The sequence below is a fragment of the Parasteatoda tepidariorum genome, chromosome 1 (assembly GCF_982258835.1).
Source record: "Parasteatoda tepidariorum strain Cologne lab strain chromosome 1, Ptep-v5.0, whole genome shotgun sequence".
NCBI classification, from domain to species: Eukaryota; Metazoa; Arthropoda; class Arachnida; order Araneae; family Theridiidae; genus Parasteatoda; species Parasteatoda tepidariorum.
Window position 1 is genome coordinate 75,455,334 of NC_141755.1, and position 23,522 is coordinate 75,478,855.

A 23,522-nucleotide genomic window follows, 5' to 3' on the forward strand; every position below is an offset into this window, starting at 1 on the left:
GCTCTATCATTTCCTAGATTTAATAGATCTCTTTAAAAAAAAAAAAAAAAAAAAAAAACTCCTTAACGTTTAAGAAAAAACTTATACTTTTAGCGTTTTTTCCAGAAATGAATTTATAATAAAAATTTAAAAAAAACTAAATTATAGGCAATTTAGACCTTTATAATGAAAACTATTTATTTAGCTAAATTTAGCTAAATATTTATTTAAAAAAGAAGTAAAAACAATGCGATAAAACAAGTTTCTTTTAAAACCATTCTCAACGTTTATAACATGCGGGATAAGAGCATTTCTTTTTAGTTCAAATTTCAGCATTTTTATTTTCATTTCAACGAAAACTTTAAGAAAAGAATTTCATGTATTAATTAGAATTGAAATGACATGTTTTTAGGAGCAGAGAAAAACACACTTTGTCTTGCAAACGCAGCATTGAGCAACCTTGCAAACGCAATTTAGGCATTGAATAAATTTAAATTGGATAGGTACTTTATTTACGTTGCACTGGATCCATGCAATGGGCTATAAATCTTTTGAAATTCGATGATAAGTTGAAAAATTGATTTTAGTTATATATATGGAAAAGCAGACCAGAATGGAGAACCTGTTTCAAAACGTGTTTTAAGAATAATAAATATTTCATTAAAAGAGTTACAAATGTTTCTATGAACAAATGATAATTTTATATTTTTAAAAATAAAATGATATTTTTCTAATAACAACCAAAGATTATATTTTTTATTACAAAGAATTATTGTCTTGTTCTATGTTGATAAGGCAGAACGTGGTTGTACGGAAAATTGATTAAATGGAACACATAAAATGCAAATGTAAGAAAAATACATTTTTCTTTATATATATATGTAGTTTTAAGGGAAAAAGAGTTGGTATTAAGGGGTTTTACCACTCTGACTCAACTTACTTCCCAGTTCTGCAGTACGGGTATATGATATTATCTATATCTAAAAAGTGCCAGTGCATTTATTACTTATAGCCTTGTTTAAACTAGGTGAACATTTTCAAACAGCTTAACTTTAAAAGAAATCATAAATCTTTATTGCAAATATAAAAGTAAACTGAATGGGTTACCTTACCATTTCACTAAGAGAAAAGATTCAGATTAAATAAGTAAGGTCACGCCAGAAATATGGAAAGGAATATTTATTTATACAAAGCTAAAGACAACTAAAGGTACTTTAAGCATGAACTAACAGTAGTTGTAATATATAGGAATTATAAATCATATAAAAAAAACTCAGAAATTATAAATTACACATCGAAAATCACGCACACCAGCTCAAAAAAAATCTCGATTCGCAATCAATTTTCACTTTTGTGAATGTTTTATTATACCAATAACATGTGATACTTATTTTTTTACAGAAATCATTTATAAAAATATAAGTTACAATTCTAGATTGTGGCAACAACTAATGTTTTCTGACGGATTTGTTTTTTTGCTTGCTGTTTTTCTGTGCTTTTTGCCGGTCAGGGTAAGGGTTTATTTTGATTAATATAGAACTTAATTTTATTTATTAAGAAAATTAAATGTTTCTTAAATGTGTACATTATTTTATTTTCAACTGTTAAGTACATGTCTGGCACTTTTTTCTATTAAATAAACACGAAATTGTGCACCATTTGATCTAGAGTTGACTATTAAGATTTATCAGTATAACTATGATTTCATTGTCAAGATTAGAGTTGAATGACAAAAAATTACTGTTTTTGAGAATATAATTAGTGTTTTTTCCACGTAACTGCCAAGAGTTATGAGATTTTGTTTACAACTAATGTGTGATATTTTTTCAGTTTTTCTTTATTTCTCAAACAATAAGTTAAAATCAAAAACAATTCTATAAAAACTAGTATTAAAATAAAGTGAAGAGATGTTCTCTTTCCTCCTTCCATCAACATATTTTGAAATCTTCTCATCTTACAGCAATGCAAAACAACATAAACTCAAAATTGAAATGCGGTGAACAAAACTTTTTAGGGGTTCAGATGCATGAAGGATTAACAGCTAGTTCTAAATAAACTAAGAATGAAAGATTCATTTCAAGGGTGATTGTATTATGGGGGTATCCCGTAATTCCAGGTTTTTCGTATATCCTTCCAGGTCGGTCTACATATTAGGAGCAGGGCATCTGATTTTTTTGTCAATATCCTGGAATTCTGCGTTTCTCGACGGGATATTTCAGTATCGTGAACTGTCGCGCCAACTACAATTGCCAATGTGCAAATTAAATTTTAAACTTTTATTTTTTTTTTTAAAAAAAAGAAGAAAAAACATGTATATGTTTGCCTGAGGGTGGCTACGAGTTAACCTTTTGAGTTGGTCCGTTTCTGTAATTTTTTTTCTAGTTTCTCATTGGCCGCTGTCTAAAAGTTTCCAAGACTTAGCAATTATTCTGCCACAGATCACAATACCAAAATCTCCCTTATCTCAAGACCATTGATTCTCCGCCTTCGATAAATGTTCATGTTTAAAAATTCATCTAAAATTCAACTTTTGAATCTTTTGCTAATTCCCATTAACAAAGCACTGCAACATATGATTTTATCTGCCAATGAATTGAATCCAATTTGACTTTACTGGTTTCACGGATTTTTGCCATTTTAAATATTTGGAATCCGCTAATATTGTGATTTTTATTCATGCGGTTTGAACATCTAACATCGATTTTCGTATTTACCTAATTTAATACAGGCGATTTGTATTTATGCTTTTTTAAAATTAATTTTGTTGTTCATATTTACACGTTTTTAAAATTCATCTGCCCAATTTGTATTCATGTGAATTTAACATCAAATGTTACAATTACTATTCACGTTATGTAAGTCCGATTGCCTGATTCATATTTACACAATTTTAAAATCCAATACTGCAACTCATATTCACACATTTTTAGAAATTCAACATCTTGATTCTTATAAGAACTTAGATTTTTCTTAAATTAGTTATTATGAAGTTGTGGTATTCTTCATTGGTAGATAATTTAATTATAAATTTTATCTCAAAGACTATGTTAAATACAAAACATGTATGGTACAGTATAGAACCCGTTATCCGGAAATCAGATAACCGGAAAACCAAAAAACCGGAACAAAATTCGATAAATTTTCCCGCCATTATTTAAAAAAAAAATTTTTTTTCCTCATAAAATTTTAGGATTTTTCCTTCTTTTTTGAAAGATGTTAACCTTACCATCATTTTGGAAATAATCATTAACATATTACTTAATTGTTTTTTCTTCTTTTTAAGATTATTTCCAAATATTTTCTTTTTAGTTGGGTTTAACAATAAAAAAAACGGCTTTTTGTAGCGATTTAGAAAACCGAAAAAATCAGTTATCCGGAATAGCGAGGGTCCCGATCGTTCCGGATAATCTGTTCCCTACTGTATTTATTTAAATTGATATCTTGATATTGATTTTTAATTACATGCAATTTTCCAGGTTTTCCAATTTGTGTCATAATTACCCTTGTTTTAAGTAATTTAATTTTAATAATTATGGTATAAAATGTAAGTGTTGTATATCTTTTAATTCAGTACTTTTATCTAAGTGTTACTTTTTAATGAAAAATTAACACCTAGTAAATTTACTTTTTAATGAAAAAGTAAATTTGTGCTTTATTTTGTTAATATTATATACCAAAAAAGAATTCTTATACATTGCACTAATTTAAATGTCGTTAATGCTAACTATATATATACATTTCAGATAAATAAATATGAGAGGTGGTTCTCGTGGTGGTCGATCTGCTAGGGGTGGGCGCTCTGGCCCATATAAACCCAAAGTATTCATTCCTCGAGTCCCATTTGACATTTACGTGGTAAAATAATTTATTTTTGATAATTTAATATTTTTATAATTTTAGAAAATATGCCTTTGTGCACAATGATTTTTTTCATTATTTTAGTGTGAATCATTTTTCCCAAGAGTGAAACTTGCACCTGAAGATGCAGCTTTAACACAGGTAATATTTCCCAACCATAACTATGTATAATAATTCCTTTTTTTCACTAAAAAGTAGTTAAATTGTTTTTAAAAATATAATTCATTATTGTATTGGAATAAATTAATTGTATATAATCTATTATAATTATAGTATTGTATGATTATTGTAAATTTAGTACTTTTATAGTATAAGATATTTGAATGTTGATCATATAATCTGCATCATTTGTCTTAACTGTATTTTATTAAAAACTTTCTATTCATTATTAATTTTCACGCTTTTAGCAGATTGCTTATTAACTGACGTTTGATTAGCAGTATTAAAAATTTGTAGTGCTTAAATTTAAAATAAACAAATTGTTTATTTTTAAATTTCTGATAAATTGCTATCTAAAAACGGGTATAAAATTTTTCTGTAAAGATATTTTGGTACAAATTTCGATTCTTGCATTTGTAAAATGGTCTTATTTAACTATTTATAGCTTATTCCTATATCTGTTATCTTGTATTTTTTAATATTGTTCAATGAGAAATAAGTCTATATTAAGAAAATTTGATTTCAAATAGATTAGTCCAGGGCATGTCGTTTCAATTCTAAAGATGCCAATCAACCAATTTCTATGTATAATGATTCCTTTTTTTTTCTCACTAAAACATAGTTAACTTGTTATTAAAAATATAATGCATTATTGTATTTTGATAAATTAAATGTATATAATCTATTATAATTATAACAATGTATGGTTATTGTAAGTTTAGTACTTTTATTGTATAAGATATTTAAATGTTAAACATATACTAATCTGCATCATTTGTCTTAACAGTAATTTATCAAAACTTTCTAGTCATTAATTAATGTTTACGCTTTTAGCAAGTTGCCTATTATCTGATGTTTAATTAGCAATATTGGAAGTTAATAGTGCTTAAATTTAAAATAAACATATTGTTTATTTAGTGTATTGTATTGTATTGTTTGTTTACTAATTGCTATAAATTGTTTATTTAGCAATTGTTTATTTTGTGTATTGTTTAAATAGATTAGTTCAGGGCATACCATTTCAGCTCTAAAGATACCAACCAGGTTAAAATTTTTGCTCACTAATATTTTGTATTCAGAAAATTTTTTGACAATTTTTAAAATGTTAGCAGATGTAGTAAGAACCTAGTGGTGATCAAACCCATTAAAGAATTGGAAATTTAAAATTTAAACATGTTTATTTATTGCAATAATAATTATATTAAATCAAAATAAGTTTTTTTTTTTTTAAGATTCAACTTATTACTCTCTCTTAAATATCTGATTACTGCTAATGAGGGAATTTCCCTCACTGGGATAGATCTTGTAGGGATTACCCTTTTTAGATAAAGTGGAGAATGCAGATATTTTAAAAAAAAAAAGTAGTTAAAATTTATTACAAGCTTGTGTAAAAATCCAATGATAAAGCTTTTATTGTATTTTGCATATTTTAACACACTTAGTTTGCAGAAAAAAAGGGATTCATCTAAAAAATTGTTTAATTTATTTGTTTTGTTAAATATTAATCCTAGTTTGTCTTGTTCTTTTTAAATGAAAGATTAATAAATAGAAGTATAAAATAGTCATCAATGATTTTTAATGTGAACCTAACAATATTTTATTCCATACCAGATATTTCAAAATAGGTATTTATTGCAAAACTCATCGATTGTTTCCCAGATTAAACTAACAATTATTATACATTTACCTAACATTATGCGAAAATGTAACTTGTTTGTTGCTGGGAACAAATAGAATGTGTAGTAATACAGTGAGAATTCAGAGAGGGTAAAGTTATATAACATTTGCTACTAAAATGTTGAAAGAATATGTATTTCTTTTGTATTTTTGATCACAATTCCTTATTAATAAATAGCGAAGTGACTGTTCTGTTGAAATTTTTTACACTGAGCGTTATTCAAATATAAAGTTAAGCTACAGTCGAGCCTTGATCTATTGTTTAGTATCTTTTATATTCCCATATGTACTGTCTTGTTTTTACAGTCCCAAATTCTTATGATGTTAATAATACCTGTCTAGATCACTTTTGAAGCTAACAGATTCCTACCTTTATCGTTCAGAAATTCTATCGGCTATTGGTTTTATTAAGTTTTGAAAAGGAAAATAGTAACTTGTGATACTGGTGATGAAGAAGAAAATTTGGAAAAATGAAAATCCAGTTTGATGACTATGCATCAGTTGATGAATTTGGTGTTATTTGCTCAAAAAATGATTGTACAAGTTAAAGAAATGCAAATAGACATTAATGAACATGGGGAAATTGAACCACTACCTGTGCCAAAATTTATCAAAGGCCCCAAAGCTTTTCAAACATTGAAGAAATTTTTGTATCCAAACAAACTTATAGAAAATTAGCGATCTTATAATTGTCGAAAATTGTTTGTTTGCACTGAGAAGAGAAAAGTGTTTACAGACCTAAGTTCCCATATATTTTTAAATAAATAAGTGTGTTTAAACCTCTTTCTTTTGCATTAAATACTTAATTTTTCAAACAAATTTTTTTATACTCATTTTATGTTTGTTAATTTTCTTGTCCATTACTTCTATATTACTTTTCATACTTTTTCAATTCATTATTTGGTATTTTATGTGTTCTATCAATCGTAATGATTGCTCCCTTGAGAAATTACAGATCGATTTTCTGTTGTATTACTTTAAGCTTTCATACTTTTATTTTATGCAGTTTCTTATCTTCATTGTATTGAACTTAAATCCGAGACAAATATAAAATGAACTTTTTCCTGGCATCCATGTAAAAGTTCAAGTTCACTGAATGCTTTTATATTGAAAGTTTTTTGAATGTGAAGTCGCACTAGAGTCTAAGCTCTTTAGTACGCCCCCCCCCCTATTGCGTCCCGAGTGACCCTTATCTTATGATGAGCCATGTGTAAAGTTCCGTTTGATATTAAGGTTATTTTAGGCTTAGTGGATCATTTGATCTTCAATCTGACCATTTATTCCAATAAAGTATGCAAAAATTTGTTTTATTTTTTAATCTAAATTAACCACTTCTTTTGTTTTGTTTATTAAGTGAGTTGTATTGTTACTAAATAAAAATATCTCATTTATAAAAATTATTACAGATTGTTTATGTATATCTAAGTTGTAAACTTTTTGTTTGTATTTAAAAAAAAATAAATTAAAAGTTGCAGCTTGGTTGATTTGTAAGGTTGTCTCATCTGTGCTTTAATTTTTTTTCCCTTTAAATCCTTTCTCTCTATCCCAAACTTTTAATTTTTTTTAATTTTTGCATGTTGTCATGAAATTTGCTTCTCAAGAATCAAGAGGATGAAGATAGTCTTAAAGTAATTATGCAGCAAAACTAGTTTAGTTTTGTCTTTTCATTTTAGTTCTTAAAAATGTTTATTAACTCTTTTTATTTGGATCTAATTTTTGACATGCTGTTATTTTTAGTTTGTTTTTCGTTCCTCAATCTAGTACAAATTAAATTTACTGTTGATTTTATGAAACTGTTTAATAACTGAGTTTATAGAGCAAATAGGATTCCAAATTATATAAAAAAAGCATGTTTTTATTTTGTAACTTTGTCTGATACTGTTATGTGTTTGTCTACTTTTTAAAGGGACCATGGAGCCAATAAAAGTATTTAACTTATTTTAATGTTTTGATGTAATCTCTTACATTACTAATTAATTGAGTTTTTCTGATTTTATACAAACTTCTGATTATTGGAAGCTAGTTCTAGAGTTCCTATATTTTACGGCAAACAGCTTCAAAATTGTCTAGTTTAGGGTTTCAAAAGAGTTGGTTTTCTTCAAACAGTTCAAGAGTTGCTTGTTTTCTTGCTTTTCATCAAAATCATGTTAGCTGTATTGAACAATTTTTTTCTTTTTATTGCCAGCCAAAAGACGTGTCAAGATGTCAATGTTGCCTAAATTATTATTCAACTGATTAAGTTGAAATATAAAAATAGAACTTAATGTTTATTTTGCGAAATTTAGTACTCTAAGTAGTTTAGAAAAAAAAACTTATATATTATTAAAACATTAATTGTTACTTAGAATATAATAACATAAATAATTTAGTAAAGTTCTAGCTGTAGCAATCAAAGCTTTGAAAAACTAATAATTATTGTAATTGTTTAGTTTGTCTTTATTGGAAATCTCAATCCTGAAAGCATTCAGGTTTAGCCAAGGATGAAAAAATTGGTTTTCTTCAGTTATGTGGTTGTTTACGTACTAAAAATACCTTGCCTAAGTCAAAAATAACCACAATAGTTTACACACAGGTATTCAAGAATATACTGAGTTTAATTTTTATGTGTTAAAGATTTTAAAGGATTACTTTTTATTTGAAATCCATGCTCGAAATAAAAAATAAAAAGCTTTGTTAAAAACAACAGATTTTACTATTTATGTTGCCATGTCTCTTTAATAAAGCTTTAATTTGATTTTTAAATTTTTCTTAATATTTAACTCTAGGCCATTTTAAAAAGGAACCAAGATCTTACTTCTACCGCCCAAGAACAAACTGCTGTTCTTAATCTTGTTACAAAGATTCAGACAGTTTTGGACAATCTTGCTCTTTCCCCCGGAACCTTTGATGCTTGTGTAAGTTTCGTTCATTGCTTAAAAAGTATTTTCGTTTTTTCTTTCTTGTACTTATTAGGACTCTAGCTGTCTATGATAATATTGGAAATCTCTTCTGATTCTTTGTTTTAATACTACTATCTTCAAAATCACATTTTATATTTAATATTAAATGAAAATGATCTTAACTTGGCATTACAAAGCTGTTTAAAAATAATTTAATTTCTATTTCTTAAAATATTTTTAGTCGATAGGTTTGTTAATTTACTTAAAAAAATATATTTGTCAACCTATAGTTAAGTTAAGTATGAGACATCACAATTTATTTTCTCACTTCAACAAATCTGAAGGGAAAAAAAAAAGAATCTATGAAATTAATTTTAATTTTTTTTTATTTTAACTTATTTTTCAGTAGTTAATGATGATACATTCTATTCCATTTTCAATAAACTTAAATCATGTGTTTGGATAATTAATTACTGTAAATTAAGTTTTTATACAGTCAACATAGTTTGAGTTGTGTTATGATTTATTTTTAATATTATTTACAGGGGTCAGTCTAGGTTTTTCTCCGAGGTACCAATTTTGTGAAAATTGAAAATTATATTAAAAAATCAACACCAAAATATGATAAAAATATGGATTTATCGTTTCTTAAGGGATAAAAAAAGAAAGTATTTTGTGAAACTACCGTTTTTCTTAAGGTTGAATTTGTGAAGGTACCTCTAAACGGTAGTAAATTTGGCCTGGATAGACCCCTGATTTATATTATAATAATCTTTTTTAAAATTTTTCTAATTATGAACTAAAGTGCTGTATTTTAAGGTCTGTTGATCTAGTAATGATAAGTAATATATGAGTTGTAATGCAATAAGTTTTAAGAAGAAAACTTGCAGTCATTGATATTACGTAGGATTAAATTTTATATTTTTCGCAATCTTCAGTTGCATTTAAATAGAGATATTGTTAGCTGATAAATTTGCTGTTCACAAAGTGGACTTAAATTTTATTATTCTTTTATAATTGATGAATCATTCTAGGTTATTAATTTTGTAAATAAATCAAAGCTTTATTTAATGAGAGAATTTTTTAAATTGTTATCAAAACTTTGGTGAAAACAACTAAAAAAAAAAAAACTAGTTTGCCAAAGCAAGTTTTTTTTTGCCAAAAGTTTTTTTTTTGTATATTTTATTGGTATTATTGTACATTTTCCTGAGATGATTAAAAAAAAAAGGTTTTAAAAATCGGAAAGTAGATAATAACGTTTGTGTGCAATTACATGATTTTTTTTTTTAAAGAAGAGAAGATACTTTTTATAAATTGATTTTTTAATAAATTAGCTTTAAACATTAGGAATAAAATGTGAACTTTTTGCATTAATTTATGTGAATTTTTTATATTAATTTAAATTTTATGAAACTTAAATTTTTTTGTTTTTTTTAAATTTCAGAAGACTAATTCTTTCGAAATTTTAGTCATCCTGTCACACTAAATAGAAGCTAATAGTTCATCATGTAAAAATTATTTGGTTATCAAAACTAGTAAATTAGTAAACTATTTTTGAAATATTATGTTTCTACTTTGAGTACATTTCAAAAGCTAAAAAAAAAGTTATTATTTCTAATTGTTGCATATTGATTTTTAAAATTGATTACCAGTTTATCAATGTGTGTAAAATGATGTTTATTTTAGCAAATTGAAGAAGTTCGTCAAGTTGGTTCATTCAAAAAGGGCACAATGATGATTGGAAATCCAGTTGCTGATATTGTAACTATCTTAAAAACTCTTCCTACTGGTAAGTCAGTTTAAATATATATAGTGCAAACTTTTGTTTTTTATATTAAATGATAATTTGCTTAATTCTAATGAAAAAATTCTGATTCTGTTTAATGTGGTAAAAAAAAAAGATTGCAATATTTAAATAATATTGCTCCATTATTTATTTACTATCAATTTTTATTTTTTAAATTATTTTAATTTGAGGGAGTTGAATGTTTTATGTGTGTGAACATTTGTTTGTTAAATTATGGATTTTTTTTTTTGAAATCGAATATTTAAATCATATATTATTATATTAGATTTTCTTTATAGTTCCAGTGATAGATATAGTTGAAAAAGGACATAAAAAATAAGAACAACTATAAGTTGATTCTTTGACACCAAAAGCAGATAGTTTAAAGTGCATCCATCTGTTGACCAATTTACGAAAGACAAATTTTATCATTAAAATGATATTGATACTAAATATTTGCATATTTAGTTTAAAGAGCACAGTAATAGCACACTCAAGCTACGATTAACAAGTTATTAAATTTATTTTAAATACAAATGTCTTCCTCCCTTATTAAGTTTAATATTAAAACTCTTTTTTGCCAATGTAACACCGATCTCGATTTTTATTGAAATTTTCCCACTACCTCCTGTTTGCAGATTTCTGCCCCTCGTAAGTTGGACTGAAAAATGAAATAATTCGTTTCATCTTAATTTGTTTACAAGATGCAGATTTAATTTTCGAAAAAAAGAAGAAAAAAGTCAATATTCCCCCATTCTACCCTGCGATCAATTTGGCAGCAACTGATTTGAAGAAAATTTCTTTCTCTGCTTTGTGCTGTTCCACTTTCTCGCGATTACATCATGCCATTTGGTTTTCAGGCAGTTGTTGGTCTGGGCAGTTATTCAACGCTATGTATATTATCCATTTTAGGTGATATCACAAGATTTTTTAAATAATCTCTTGGGCTTTTATGTTAATTAGTATTTTTGTTTGAACTTGTCTATTATGAAGTTCAGCTTTTTATTTTTAAAAATAATCTAAATACTTTATAAAATAAAAGTAATAAATTTTAAATAAAGGAATTTTGAATAACTTTTATCAGAATTAGGTGGTGATGAAAAAGTTGAAACTATTTACAAGATTCAATAATTTGCTTTCATAAAATTTCTTAATTTAGATTTTGGATTCATTCAATTTTATTTAAGTCTGCCGCTTGCTTAGATTCGATTGAACAGGGAGAAAAATAATCCCCTCCCCAATTTTCAGCTTCAAGGATGACTTGGTCATTCTAGCTCAGAAATGGCAGGGAAAGCAAGCAAATTTTTTCCATGTTTTCTGGAACAATGAATAAAAGGTTTTATGCTGTACAGCTAACTCTACACCTTAATTATTGAATGAAAAATAGCTGTATTTTCGCTTATTTTTTTAAACTTAATTATTATATCTAGTGGATATAATTATATCTAGTGGATATCTATATCTAGTGGAATATAGCAATGTATTTTTTTATATATATATTTAATCCTTCTGTTAACTGATAAGCATAGGTAATACCTTTCCCTCTCGTAAATCAAAGATCTCATACATCCATTCCTCTACTGAAGTTCACAGATGACTGGAATTTCCGCATTTACCTTAATTTATTTGAGTTCATAATGGTGGGAAAACCCAGAAAAAATTTTCCTAGTTTTTTGGATACTGGATAAAAGGTGCTGTACTGCATTTAAGAAAGATCTGCAACCTAACCCTGGAGAAGTTGACAGGTCTATTCTATTTTTTATTTCTTCTTTCTAAAGAGTAGTTTCGTATATAGTTTACACAACATATTTAATTCTCTTTAGAGATATTTTAAAAATTTTATTTATATGTAGGCTGCCATTACTTTAAACGCATGGCTTAACGAAAAACATTTTATGGTAGGTTTTTTAGAGAAATTCTTTATTTTAATGTTATTTATTTATTTTAGTGGAAGCTGTTCAAGGCTTAGGTTACAAGGTTTTAGATGAATTGAAGGCTTTAGATTCAGCAGAAAGTACGTTCAGTACTTCCTTTTTTTAGAATTATATATTATTAGCTATAATTTGGTTTTTATTCATTTGTGTTCCTTTATTTTGTGTATGTATACATTTTAAACTTATTTTTCCTACTGTTGTACGGATTGTTCTCAAATCATTAGTGTTGATGACATATCTACATGTTAATACTAAATAAAAAACAATTCTGATTAAAAAAAAAGGATAAAAAATTAGAAAACATTTTTATTGCTTAAAAATATCAGTAATTTTTCAGTTAAATTTTTGTAATTTATTTCATTATATTTGATTTGTGATGACCCACAAACAAAAATCATTTTTTTTTTTTTTGAATTAAGACTTTTTTATTTCAAAATATTTATTTATATTTAGATTGTCTAAATTTTCTTTCTGTAGTTTTAAAATTTGTTCTAAATATATTGTTGTATTAAAATGGGATTCAATTAACAATAAACACCAGTGTTTGAGAAATTCCAGTAGTTTTGAAATGACAGTGAGTTTTTTTTTTTTTTTTTTAAATACTAAACAAAAGCAAAAATAAGAAACAAAAGTAAAGTTTCATGCAATATGTTTTTATGATATAGCTGTAAAAAAATTTAAATTTTTTTACGAAAATAAATGATGGTTGTGATAATTAAACCAAATCTTGAGTATTAAGCAGTTTTAAAACTCAATTTTATTTTAATGTTGCTTTTTTTAAATTTGAATTTTGAACTTTATATGATATTTAAAGGAAATGAACCTGTGGTAACATTAAAAAGGAATAGATTCAGATAGCTTTTTGTTATAAAGTGATTTTTTAAAGGTAATAAATATTTCAATATTGAATATTTGAATATTTTAAATACATTAAATATTATTAATTATATTAAATATTTGAATATATTAAAATCAATTCATGAAAATATGATGAATTATGAGATTTTATTTACTTCAGTTTTTTTATGTGATTCTCAGAAAATCGATTCCAAATTTCTGTTTCTAAAACCATAGTAAATTTTTAAAAGCTGTAAATATTTTTTTTATCCATAAATGACTTAATAATTCTCTGACATATGTAACCAAAACTTGTGTAACCTTAGGTACACAAGTTTGGTTACATATGTCGTGTGTGAAAGGTCTGTTGAAATTTAAATTTATCATGATTAGAGACCTTAAATGATACAAATACATTTCTGTAAGTTTGAATTTTAATAGAAATTATTTTTTTTAAGTCACTATGAGTGTGATGTATGAAAAAGTTAAAGCTCATTTTAGTTTCTTGCTTACATTAAATTGGTGTAACTTATAACTTTCTTTTCAGTTTTATGTATTGCTATGATTGAAGGTGGCTTTGAGATAAGTTCAACCGAAGCCTCAGTGAAATGTCTGATCACAACTGTTCCCCAGAATCTAAGAAAACTTGATCCAGAATTGCATTGTAAGTCTACCTGCTTTCAGTTACTGAATTATTGTATTTTAGAAAAGTATGTTTAATTTTTGAGAATTGAAAATGCATTCAAATAAGTTTATTACGAACCTTAATTTTTAAAGATCCTAGATTTAGTAAGGACATTTTTAATTTATGGTTTATTTCGTGAAGAAAAGCTTATATCAAATCTTTGTGCAGTTTGGATATATCAAGAAACCTTTAATATACACTATGGATTTTTAACATACTTTTATTTTCTTCTAAAGAGTATAAAAATCACAAAATTTTCTTTTATCATTTATTATTTTGTCCTAAAAATAAAAAGAAATCTGAAAAAACCGTCACCATGGGGGAAAGAGACTGAAGGCCCTTTCAAAATATTACTTTTATATTTCTAAATTTTTCTTACTGTATTTTAGTTTTTTAATTTTTTTTGCTTAGCAGAAATTGTTTTGTTATGTGTTTGTATTAATTTTTAATTAAAATATTAATTTAAATAATTTCCTTTAAATATTTTTGATTTAATTAGAATAACAATTATGCTGTATTATTGCAATGGCCATCATTTTGAGTTTATTTGTTTTGTTAATTTAGTGGACCAAAAAATACTTCAACATCATCTAGCCGCCATCCGCCATGCACGTTGGTTTGAAGAGAATGCTCACCATTCCAGTATTAAAGTCTTGATCAGACTGTTCAAAGATCTGAGAAATCGCTTTGATGGTTTCCAACCTTTAAATCCATGGATTTTGGATCTCCTGGTAATGTATAAATTTTTACCTTATTTAAAGCTATATTAAGTTTTAAAAACATAGCTTCAATGTTTCTTGGTAGTTAGAATACATTTTTTTGACCTATTTAATATTAAAAAACCAGATGAAACTTTTTTGTTATTTTATAATATGCTAATCTATTATCTTCATTAATGTATGCTTAAAGTTTTTTCAACTTGTATTAGCTAATTGCATGCAGGTCATCCAAAAAATTGTTTTAAACATATTCAGATTTTCTGCGCTCATACAAAAGTTTTAAAAGTGATAGCAAAACTGATTGTCAGTCTTTTCTTCAAAGAAAGAACTCATTTGTTTTTATCTCAAATATAAATGATTTAGTAGATTTGTATTTAGCGCTACAATTTTAAAATTGAAGTTGTAGCTATAGTTGTCATATAATGAAGTTATAGTTGTCATATAGTGAAGTTATAGATAAGTTTACTCAGGCATTGCAGTGTTTTCATTACAGAAAAAAAGTGGGTGAGAATTTCTCACCCTTTCTCAAAAACTGGGTGAGATTTCAAAAAGTTAGGTGAGATTTCTAAAAATGAAAAAAACACGAATAGACTTGGAAAAGAAATATTTCATTTTTAACATCTAATGTTTAAAGCATTGAATATTTTTGCTGCATTATCACATTGAAAATGTTCTATATCTACTTTTTCATCAGCTATTCTCATTAGGTTGCTCAAATGCTTATCAGTCAATCTGTTAGTATATTTTGTCTTAATTCGGTTTTGGGTGCAACACATACTGGACTATTTGGAACCACTAAGTAAATTTGTAGCATTGTGCACACACTTTCCTATCCTCTTCATCTGCCAGCATAGGTTTTTCAATTATTTCTGCTATAGAATAGTGAAGTTATTTTCATGTCAGGGTTTAAGCTGAGTCTAAAAATTCATTAGCAAAAAAGCTAAAATCTGAAAAAAAGTTTTAGCAAAATGCTAAAATGCCATTAGGCTTATAAAATTACTTTATATCAAACAAGTACTGTAAGTTATCTGACAAAGAATAGCTTAATGTACAAGAATATCAAAAAGAATACCTATAACAAAAAAAAACATTTATTATTTATCAAAACATTTTGGTTTATAATTAACAATCTTCCTTTCTTTCATGTTTTCCCATTTCACAAATGCTTCTTGAAAGTTAAATGCACTTTCAGGGCCCTCAATATTAATCATTAACAAATTGCTTACATGGTTGATTAACAACCTGTTTCGAATATTAGTTTTAATCAAATTAAGGCAGCTAAAGCCCCTTTCACAGTCAACAGTGTGCATTGGTATTGTTGCACAATACTCTATAACAGAAGTTATTAATGGGTACTGTTCAGACACATCATTGGTATATAAAAATAAAAGTAATTCATTAAATGACATGTTTTTACATCGTTGCATTAAGATGTGTTTAAATAATCCCCATTCACAAAGTAATTCAGTTTCTGTAAACTGAAAATCTTTTCTGGGAGATTCCGAAAACAAATTGAAAATGCAACGGCCATTTTTGTTGATCGCTATGCTTCATCTCGTTTGATCACGTTTTTGTCGTGAACGCTAGCGTCATGGTTCTTCTTGCGAAAGATATTTAGATTTTTTCTCCTTGTTTGATCAAGTTTTTTTCATGGATGTTAGCGTTATGGTTTTTCACGGAAGCTTTTTTTTAATGGAATTTAGTAAAATCCTTTAGCAAAAATGCGAAAATGCTTTGTTGAATTTTAGCATTTTGGAGGGGTCTTTTCGCATTTTGCGAAAAAAGCTACCGTAGCGGAAACCCTGTTTCATGTTCTTACTTTATGCTAGTATTTGATCCATATCCATTGAATATCCGTATTTGTTTCGTTTTGACCGTTCCTACCCACATTTGTTTCATTTTCATTTGTCCGTTACGGACTAGAAAATGTTGCCTTAACAAGGTATTTGTCCATCTTACATTCAAGCTCTAAAAATTTAAGCGTCTTACATGAAGAAACCTTACCTACGGTTAACACGTGGTTGAAGAGAAATGTGTTCTGAAAGGGTTTTGAGGGTGCATTGTGTTCAGCTGTTCGCAATGGTTCTGAACAATACTGATAAATAGGAAAGCTTGATAACAAGGACCGATGTTGAAAATAAGGAAAGATCAAGGAAGAAAAGTGAAACGGATTTCATTTAAAATAGCGGAAGACGAAATTTTTTCCAAAATTGGCGAGATTAGCTCATTTTGAAATTCATTAATAGAGTGCGAGAACTTCTCGCGTTAATCATTTTTTAATGCGAGAAAAGAAAAAAATATGCGAGATTCTCGCGTTCTCGTGCTGTAGTGAAAACACTGCATTGATAGAATCTTGTAAAAGATTTTTATTTATAACATAAGAATTGAATTTTTTAAAAATTGTTGCCTACTTTCAGTGAGGTAATATTCACAAAAAATATTTAAATATTTTTCTCATAAATGTTTCTATTGTGTGTGGTTATAGAAAATCTTATAATTTTATTTTGTAGGCACATTACGCAATCAATCATCATCCCAGTCGTCAACCTTTAGGACTTAATATTGCTTACAAGTAAATAAACTTATATATTGTATTTGTTCATGAAGAAGCCTGTGTTTTGGTACATTTATTGAGAATGTAATATATGGTATTGTGCGAATTAAAAAAATCGCACATCGCAATTTCGTTTAAAAATTATACATTGTAATTCATATTCATGATTTTAAAATTTCTCAGCACGATTTATTACATAAATAATTTGTTATATTCAGTATGTGAATGTAAAATATTTTAAATAATGAAATTTTTGCATAAATAAATTTTTAGTAATGCTGGTTTTGGTTGAAAATTAAAAAAAAAAATTTTTTTTTTTAAGTAGATATTTGTTTCTGTGTAAGACTTGATTATTTTTTTTTTTTTTTTTTTTTTTAAATTTAAGGTGTATTTCAGTCTGAATTCATGTGATAAATTAAAATAAGGCTTAAAATATTTATATTTAACATTATTTTCATATTTATTCTCTTTTTCACCATATATGTTTTTTTTTTATGGAATCTTATATTCATATATATTTAATAATTTTTTCCTAATAAATTGATGATGAATTTTAAATTGTTACTAAAATTCTATGCATGAGGACCTTTGGAAATATCAGATATGTCTTGAAAATAGTTAAAATTGAAATGTAAGTACTTTCATGGAGGCAACAGCAAGACAATGAAAAGATTTGGTTAAAATATTGCTTAAAAGTAAGTGTTATGACTGAAAGAGGGATGAAGAATTTGAATATTTGAAAATAATTGTGTTGAGCTTTCGGCTTGGTTATGATTTAAGTTTACAGATTGTACGACATGATAAGGAAAAGTGTTAAGCTGGTCACCCAAGACATACATTAGCAGCCAATACATTTCTAATTTGTATTGATTGTTTAAAAAACACATAGGATATCAATTAATGCTTTTACTGTTTTAATTATTAGACAAATTTGTACAAAAATGTACCTGCTAAGCACAATATTTTAATTCAACTGTATGTGAGAAAATGTATTGTGCTCCCAACTGTGTATGGGCTTGACAGTTAAAAGATTTAAGATTTCATTTTGCATTTTATGTCCGAAATAAAACTTTTTATGTTTAAAAGTTTTCTTTAAATGTCCAAAGAAAAATTTAAAATCTTTGATTTTATCAAATTGTCAAGAAGTTAAAATCTTCTTTTATTGTAGAGGAATAGTTTCTTATGTACAGAATTTTTTTATTTTTTATTATTATATTGGCCTCTTTAAATTTTCTTCATAGATTCAATTTTAACATGATGTACTTTTCAGGAGATGTTTGCAGTTGCTAGCTGGTGGATTATTTCTTCCTGGTTCTGCTGGAATTCCTGATCCATGTGAAGGTGGAACTGTTCGAGTTCATACGTCAATGTCTTTAGAGCAACAGGTAATAACAAATTGCATGGGTGGACTAAAGTAAATTTTTTAAAACTTAACATACACATGGTTTTTTAAAATGAAATTAACCAAAAAACAATTTAAAAGCTTTATTTTTGTAGTTGTATTCAAAGGCTGCATTTTTTTATTCATTATAGTATATATTTTATTTGTATTTTTAGGATCTTGTATGTCTTACTGCTCAAACTCTCCTGCGTGTTATTGCACATGGTGGATTCAAGCAAATATTAGGATTGGAAATTCTTCCTAGTAAGTTAATTCAAAAATAGCATTGGACATGCATGTAATATGTATTCTTAAATTAACCTTTTCTGGTGCTGTGTGTCCAGTCTAACAATACTAATTCCAAAATATTACAGACCACTTAAAATGTAAAACTGTTCGCTTCATTTTTTTTTAGAAATCACTATTATTTAAACTGTGAAGAGTTAAAGTTTGTCTCTTTATTGAAGTCATAATGTCTTATTGCAGTTTTTAATGTGTTGCCATTTTCAACCAAAATTTGCTATTCGGGAAAGGGTTAATGTATAATTTTTTCATATTACTATCTTGTCTACCCAGATTTTCACTTAGCATTTATTTATTTTTACTGTTTGATTATTAAGAATAAGGTTTTTGTGTTTTTCACATTTGTTTTGAATCACTCCCAATTACAGTCGAACTTTGATCCACCGTTCCAGTATTTTCCCATATATATCGCTTTATATTAACATAACTGACGCAAATGCTATTTTTATAATGTTAATAACACTTTCTTAGATCATTTTCGAAACTTACATATTAGTGTGTCTATCATTCAGATACTCTCCCGACATTTAAAAAAAATTGAAAGTCCTTTCATTTTGCGAAGATAAACTGTAACTCATGCTGCATACAATTGAGAAAATGAGGATTTGTTATAGTTTGTGGAAAATGCCATAAACAGCATGTGAGTCACTTCTGCATTGAAAAAAGAATGAATTATAACAGAAAATATGAATCAGAATTGAAAAAAAAATTTGAAACTCACAGTTCTTTAAAGAATTGGTTATAGAAGCTGAAGAAGTAGAAGGTGATATTAAAGAAGATAGTAAAATAAGACCACAACCCATGCCAATCTTTGCTGGAGGCCTCTGAGTCTTTGAAACAATGAGGTACTTTCTTTAATCACGCAAACAAAATAAACATTAAATCTGTTATAAATGCCAAAAAATTTTTGTTTGTTCTGAGAAGAAAAGAGTGTGTAAAATCAAACTTTGCAAAGATTTTAAATACAGTAGAGAACCGATTATCCGGAACGATTGGGACTATTGCTATTCCGGATAACTGATTTTTCCGGTTTTCTGAATCGCAACAAAAAGCCATTTTTTTAGTGTTAAACCCAACAAAAAAAAAATTTTTTTGGAAATAATCTTAAAAATAAGAAAAAACAATGAGGTAATGCACTAATGATTATTTCTGAAATGATGGTAAGGTAAACATCTTTCAAAAAAGAAAGAAAAATCCTAAAATCTTATGAGGAAAAAATTTTTTTTTTTAAAAATTGCGGGAAAATTTATCGAATTTCGTTCCGGTTTTTTGGTTTTCCGGTTTTCTGATTTCCGGATAATGGGTTCTGTACTGTATATGTGTTTATTCACCTTTCTTTTGCATCGTAAATATTTATTTATTAAGTACAAAAATTTTTCAGTCCATTATTTCTTCACTGGTTTTCACTCATTTTCAAGTTATTATTTGGTATTTTATGTTGACCTGTATTTGTCTTTTCCCCATATCTATCGTATGCAATCAATGGTCCTGGTCCCTTGAGAAACAAACTATGGAGGTTCTACTGTGCTTGTTCTTATTATAAATTTTTCCTTGCTTAAGATAAGCTTTGAATGCTTTTAAAAAAATACAGATTAAGAAAATATTCTGAATATTGTAAACAGATTTTTTAATATTTTCTTAGTCAACATATATATTTGTATCACCTAACTTAATCCAATTTGAAGTGGCAAAATAATTATTTGATCTTTCTCTTTTAATTTTTTTTTCTATTTAAACTTCATATATTTTAAATGAGTAGTAATTTAAAATAATGATTGATAATGTGATTCCGATATTTTCAGAAAACCATTGAGCTTGCCTAAAAAATGTTAAGAAATTTTGTTATGTTTTTTTCTGTTTCAATTTTTTACATAATTTTTAATTTGATTTTGAGTTTTTTAAAATAAAATATTTTTTTTGTATATTTCCCCATTTTTAAACATTTTTAGGCAGTTTAATGCTTTTAACTCATTTAAGAAGTGAAAATTTCAAATTAAATTCTTCAGTTCCTATTGCAATCTTAATTGTCAAGCAAATTTTTTCCAAAAATGTTAGCTGATGGTAATTATATAAAATTTATAAATAAAAAAGAATTTTCTATTTCTCTTCTGTCTACCTTCACTTTGATATGCCAGTTTTTTAAAAATTTATTTTGATTTAACATTTTTATTAAATATTTTATTTATTGTTTATTCATTTCCATAAAAAACAATAATAAACTTAGTTTTTTTCACCACCATTTTTCATATATTTTCGGTTTATTCTTGAAAATATGTTAATAGCAAAAACTAAGAAATCTAGCACTTAAATATCCAGAATTGTATGTAATAGAATATGTGAATTAAAATATGTATATTAGAATATGTGTGTTATACATCTTTCATGATTAGAATTATTATTAGTTACACATGGTACCTTTAAGAAAAATAATTTTGTTATGATTTAAAGGAAAATTTTTTATATCTAAGATAGTAGCATTTAAAGCTCAAAATTAAAGTTTTTGATTTGAGATAAGGCAGATTAGATTGAGAATTGGGAGTATCAGTGAATTTTTTTTAAAAAATTCTAATTTTTGTTTAGGGTATCTTCTGAGAATATTACAGAATATTAATTGAAATTTTTAAATTACCTAATTTCCATATATTTATCGAATATTCAATGTTCAAATTTAAAAAGTTGTTCAAAATCATTTTTTAAAATTTTAGATCTTGCAATCGAGATGAGCGTTTGGGATGGAGTTGTGGTTTCTCCATTGAGTAAAGCTTATGAGAAACCGGTTGACAAGAAAGATGACGAAAATTCTGAAGATATGGATCAAGAACAAGATGACACTATGGAAACTCAAGACTAATGATTTTAATGATGACTAAAATGCACGTTCATTGTATCTTATATTGGTCTTTGTATATATCTCATCATGTAATCCTTTTTTTAAAAAGCTGTCTATCCAGTTTCTTAAAATAAATAATATTATGCTAGATTCACAAATATTCCTCAGTTCTTTGTGTGATTAGTTTTTTCTCACTAATATGGAGATGTAGAGTCATGACAAATGCGCTATGCTCAATATGGAGTGAAGCAGTGTAAGAAAAGGAATAAATAATATGAAATGACTGTGTAAAATTCAATAAGGACAGTTTTAAATATTTTAACAGTTGCTCTGATAGATTTTTAAAATTTCCTATTTCAATGTTATGGAAGCTTTTTCTATAATAAGAAAGTTGACAGGGATAATACAGCTACGACAAAGTGTCTCAACGTACTTGAGACAAAATTCCATGTTTTTTATACTTTTTTGAGAGATTTCGCGTCAAATATCGAAACTGACTTAAAAAACGAAACTAGCTAAACTGGAAAATCTACACAGTGCGCTCCATTGTGTGGAATGCGTTGTGTGCGGATTGACCTTTTTTTTTTTTTTTTTACTTTTCTGTTTTGTATATCTCTTCACCTGTCTTATTTTTCGTCCAAGGCAGAGGTGATTATGCCAGTATCAAAAATTCAGTAATTTCTCCAGATATAAGTTTTTCTCGCTTCTTAAATTTTAAGAAAAACAAAAGTTTCTGCTTAGAAGAAAGATCCTCTTTTTTTAACTACGGAACATTTTCATTCGCTGCATAGAAGAGCCTTATTGGTGGAATTTCTCGCTAATACCCTAAATTTTTGTATCTACATTTCATTCTCGCTCCACATGTAATGTTTCTCCTAGATTTTTAAAATCGCTTGTTGTGTTAACTTCATTAGTCTTAATACTTAACCACTAATTATTTTATTATTAATATGGAATTATTATTAAATCGTTTTTTTCCCATTCCTGCTCAACTCATTTTTTTATCTGTAATGAACGAAATTTAGTTCTTCAGATTCGCTTTTATTCTTTTTAACTACGAAAAACAAATATTAATTTGTATTAACAACATTTACGAAGTGGACATAGTGATTTGCATTAAAGAGACTATCAAATGGCCATAGTGCTTTACGATCATATTTCAACTGATTTACGACTCATTATTTCATGTTTCTTCGAATCGTATTTTTTCTATTCATATTTAGTTGATTTCCAAATTAAAAATCTCAATTTGCAGATTGCTGTATCATCCCTACAATGGGGCTAGGTCTAGTGAGTATGGAGGATGATGAAGAAATTCCAATTCCTGTAATTTGCCTCTGTCAACAATGATTTTTTTTTATACAATGAGCTATTATTCTTATTATTGAAGAATTATAGATTAATAAGATTGAAAGGGGGCTAGTTAAGACAATATTTGCAAACCTGCTAAAAAGTTTGTCAAGCATTATGTAGAAAATTATTTAAAGCTTTTTTTTTTTTTATTAAAATTTGAAATTCGGTCTTTATTTTGAATTATAAATGACTTTTTATCATCCAAATACTTTTTTTTGCTTAAGCTCATTCAATTTTTTGTTAATTGAAAAAAAAATTAATTTTCTATTATTGTCATGTAGTTCCTAATTAGCGATGTATACACCAAGACTGAAGAAATAAGGGCTGAAAATATAAGTGATTTATTGCGTTTATTTACATTGTAGTAATTTTATTACATCTCTTATTATAATGGGTAAATCTCTTTTTTCCGATTGATCCGCAGCTGATTTAATTCTTTTGGGTGATTTTTGGAAAGGATTCTAATTTCCATAACTCCTTCTTCTCTGCGCCCCTGCATTAATAACATTATAACGAACAAACTATTCCATTTCGTTTATTAAATCCGGAATCTCGTTAAATGAGAGCTCGTTATTAGTGAGTTAAATT

General features: G+C 26.7%; 1 protein-coding gene across 3 annotated transcripts; it reads left to right on the top strand.

Moving 5' to 3' along the window:
• The first annotated feature begins 1,410 nt into the window (after nucleotides 1-1,410).
• On the top strand, nucleotides 1,411-21,739 carry LOC107443406 (interleukin enhancer-binding factor 2 homolog). Of its 3 annotated transcripts, none has more exons than XM_016057257.4 (13): nucleotides 1,411-1,490; nucleotides 3,723-3,834; nucleotides 3,922-3,978; nucleotides 7,275-7,301; nucleotides 8,439-8,567; nucleotides 10,239-10,341; nucleotides 12,287-12,352; nucleotides 13,657-13,773; nucleotides 14,359-14,525; nucleotides 17,024-17,085; nucleotides 18,338-18,452; nucleotides 18,625-18,712; nucleotides 21,457-21,739. In XM_016057257.4, the coding sequence occupies exons 2-13, from the start codon at nucleotides 3,733-3,735 to the stop codon at nucleotides 21,600-21,602; spliced, it is 1,179 nt and encodes a 392-aa protein (XP_015912743.1). In that variant the 5' UTR covers nucleotides 1,411-1,490; nucleotides 3,723-3,732; the 3' UTR covers nucleotides 21,603-21,739. The 3 variants fall into 3 exon arrangements, with proteins under 3 accessions (XP_015912743.1, XP_015912744.1, XP_071035717.1); XM_071179616.2 differs by having other exon boundaries at nucleotides 1,472-1,792; XM_016057258.4 differs by lacking the exon at nucleotides 7,275-7,301.
• The last annotated feature ends 1,783 nt before the right edge of the window (nucleotides 21,740-23,522 follow it).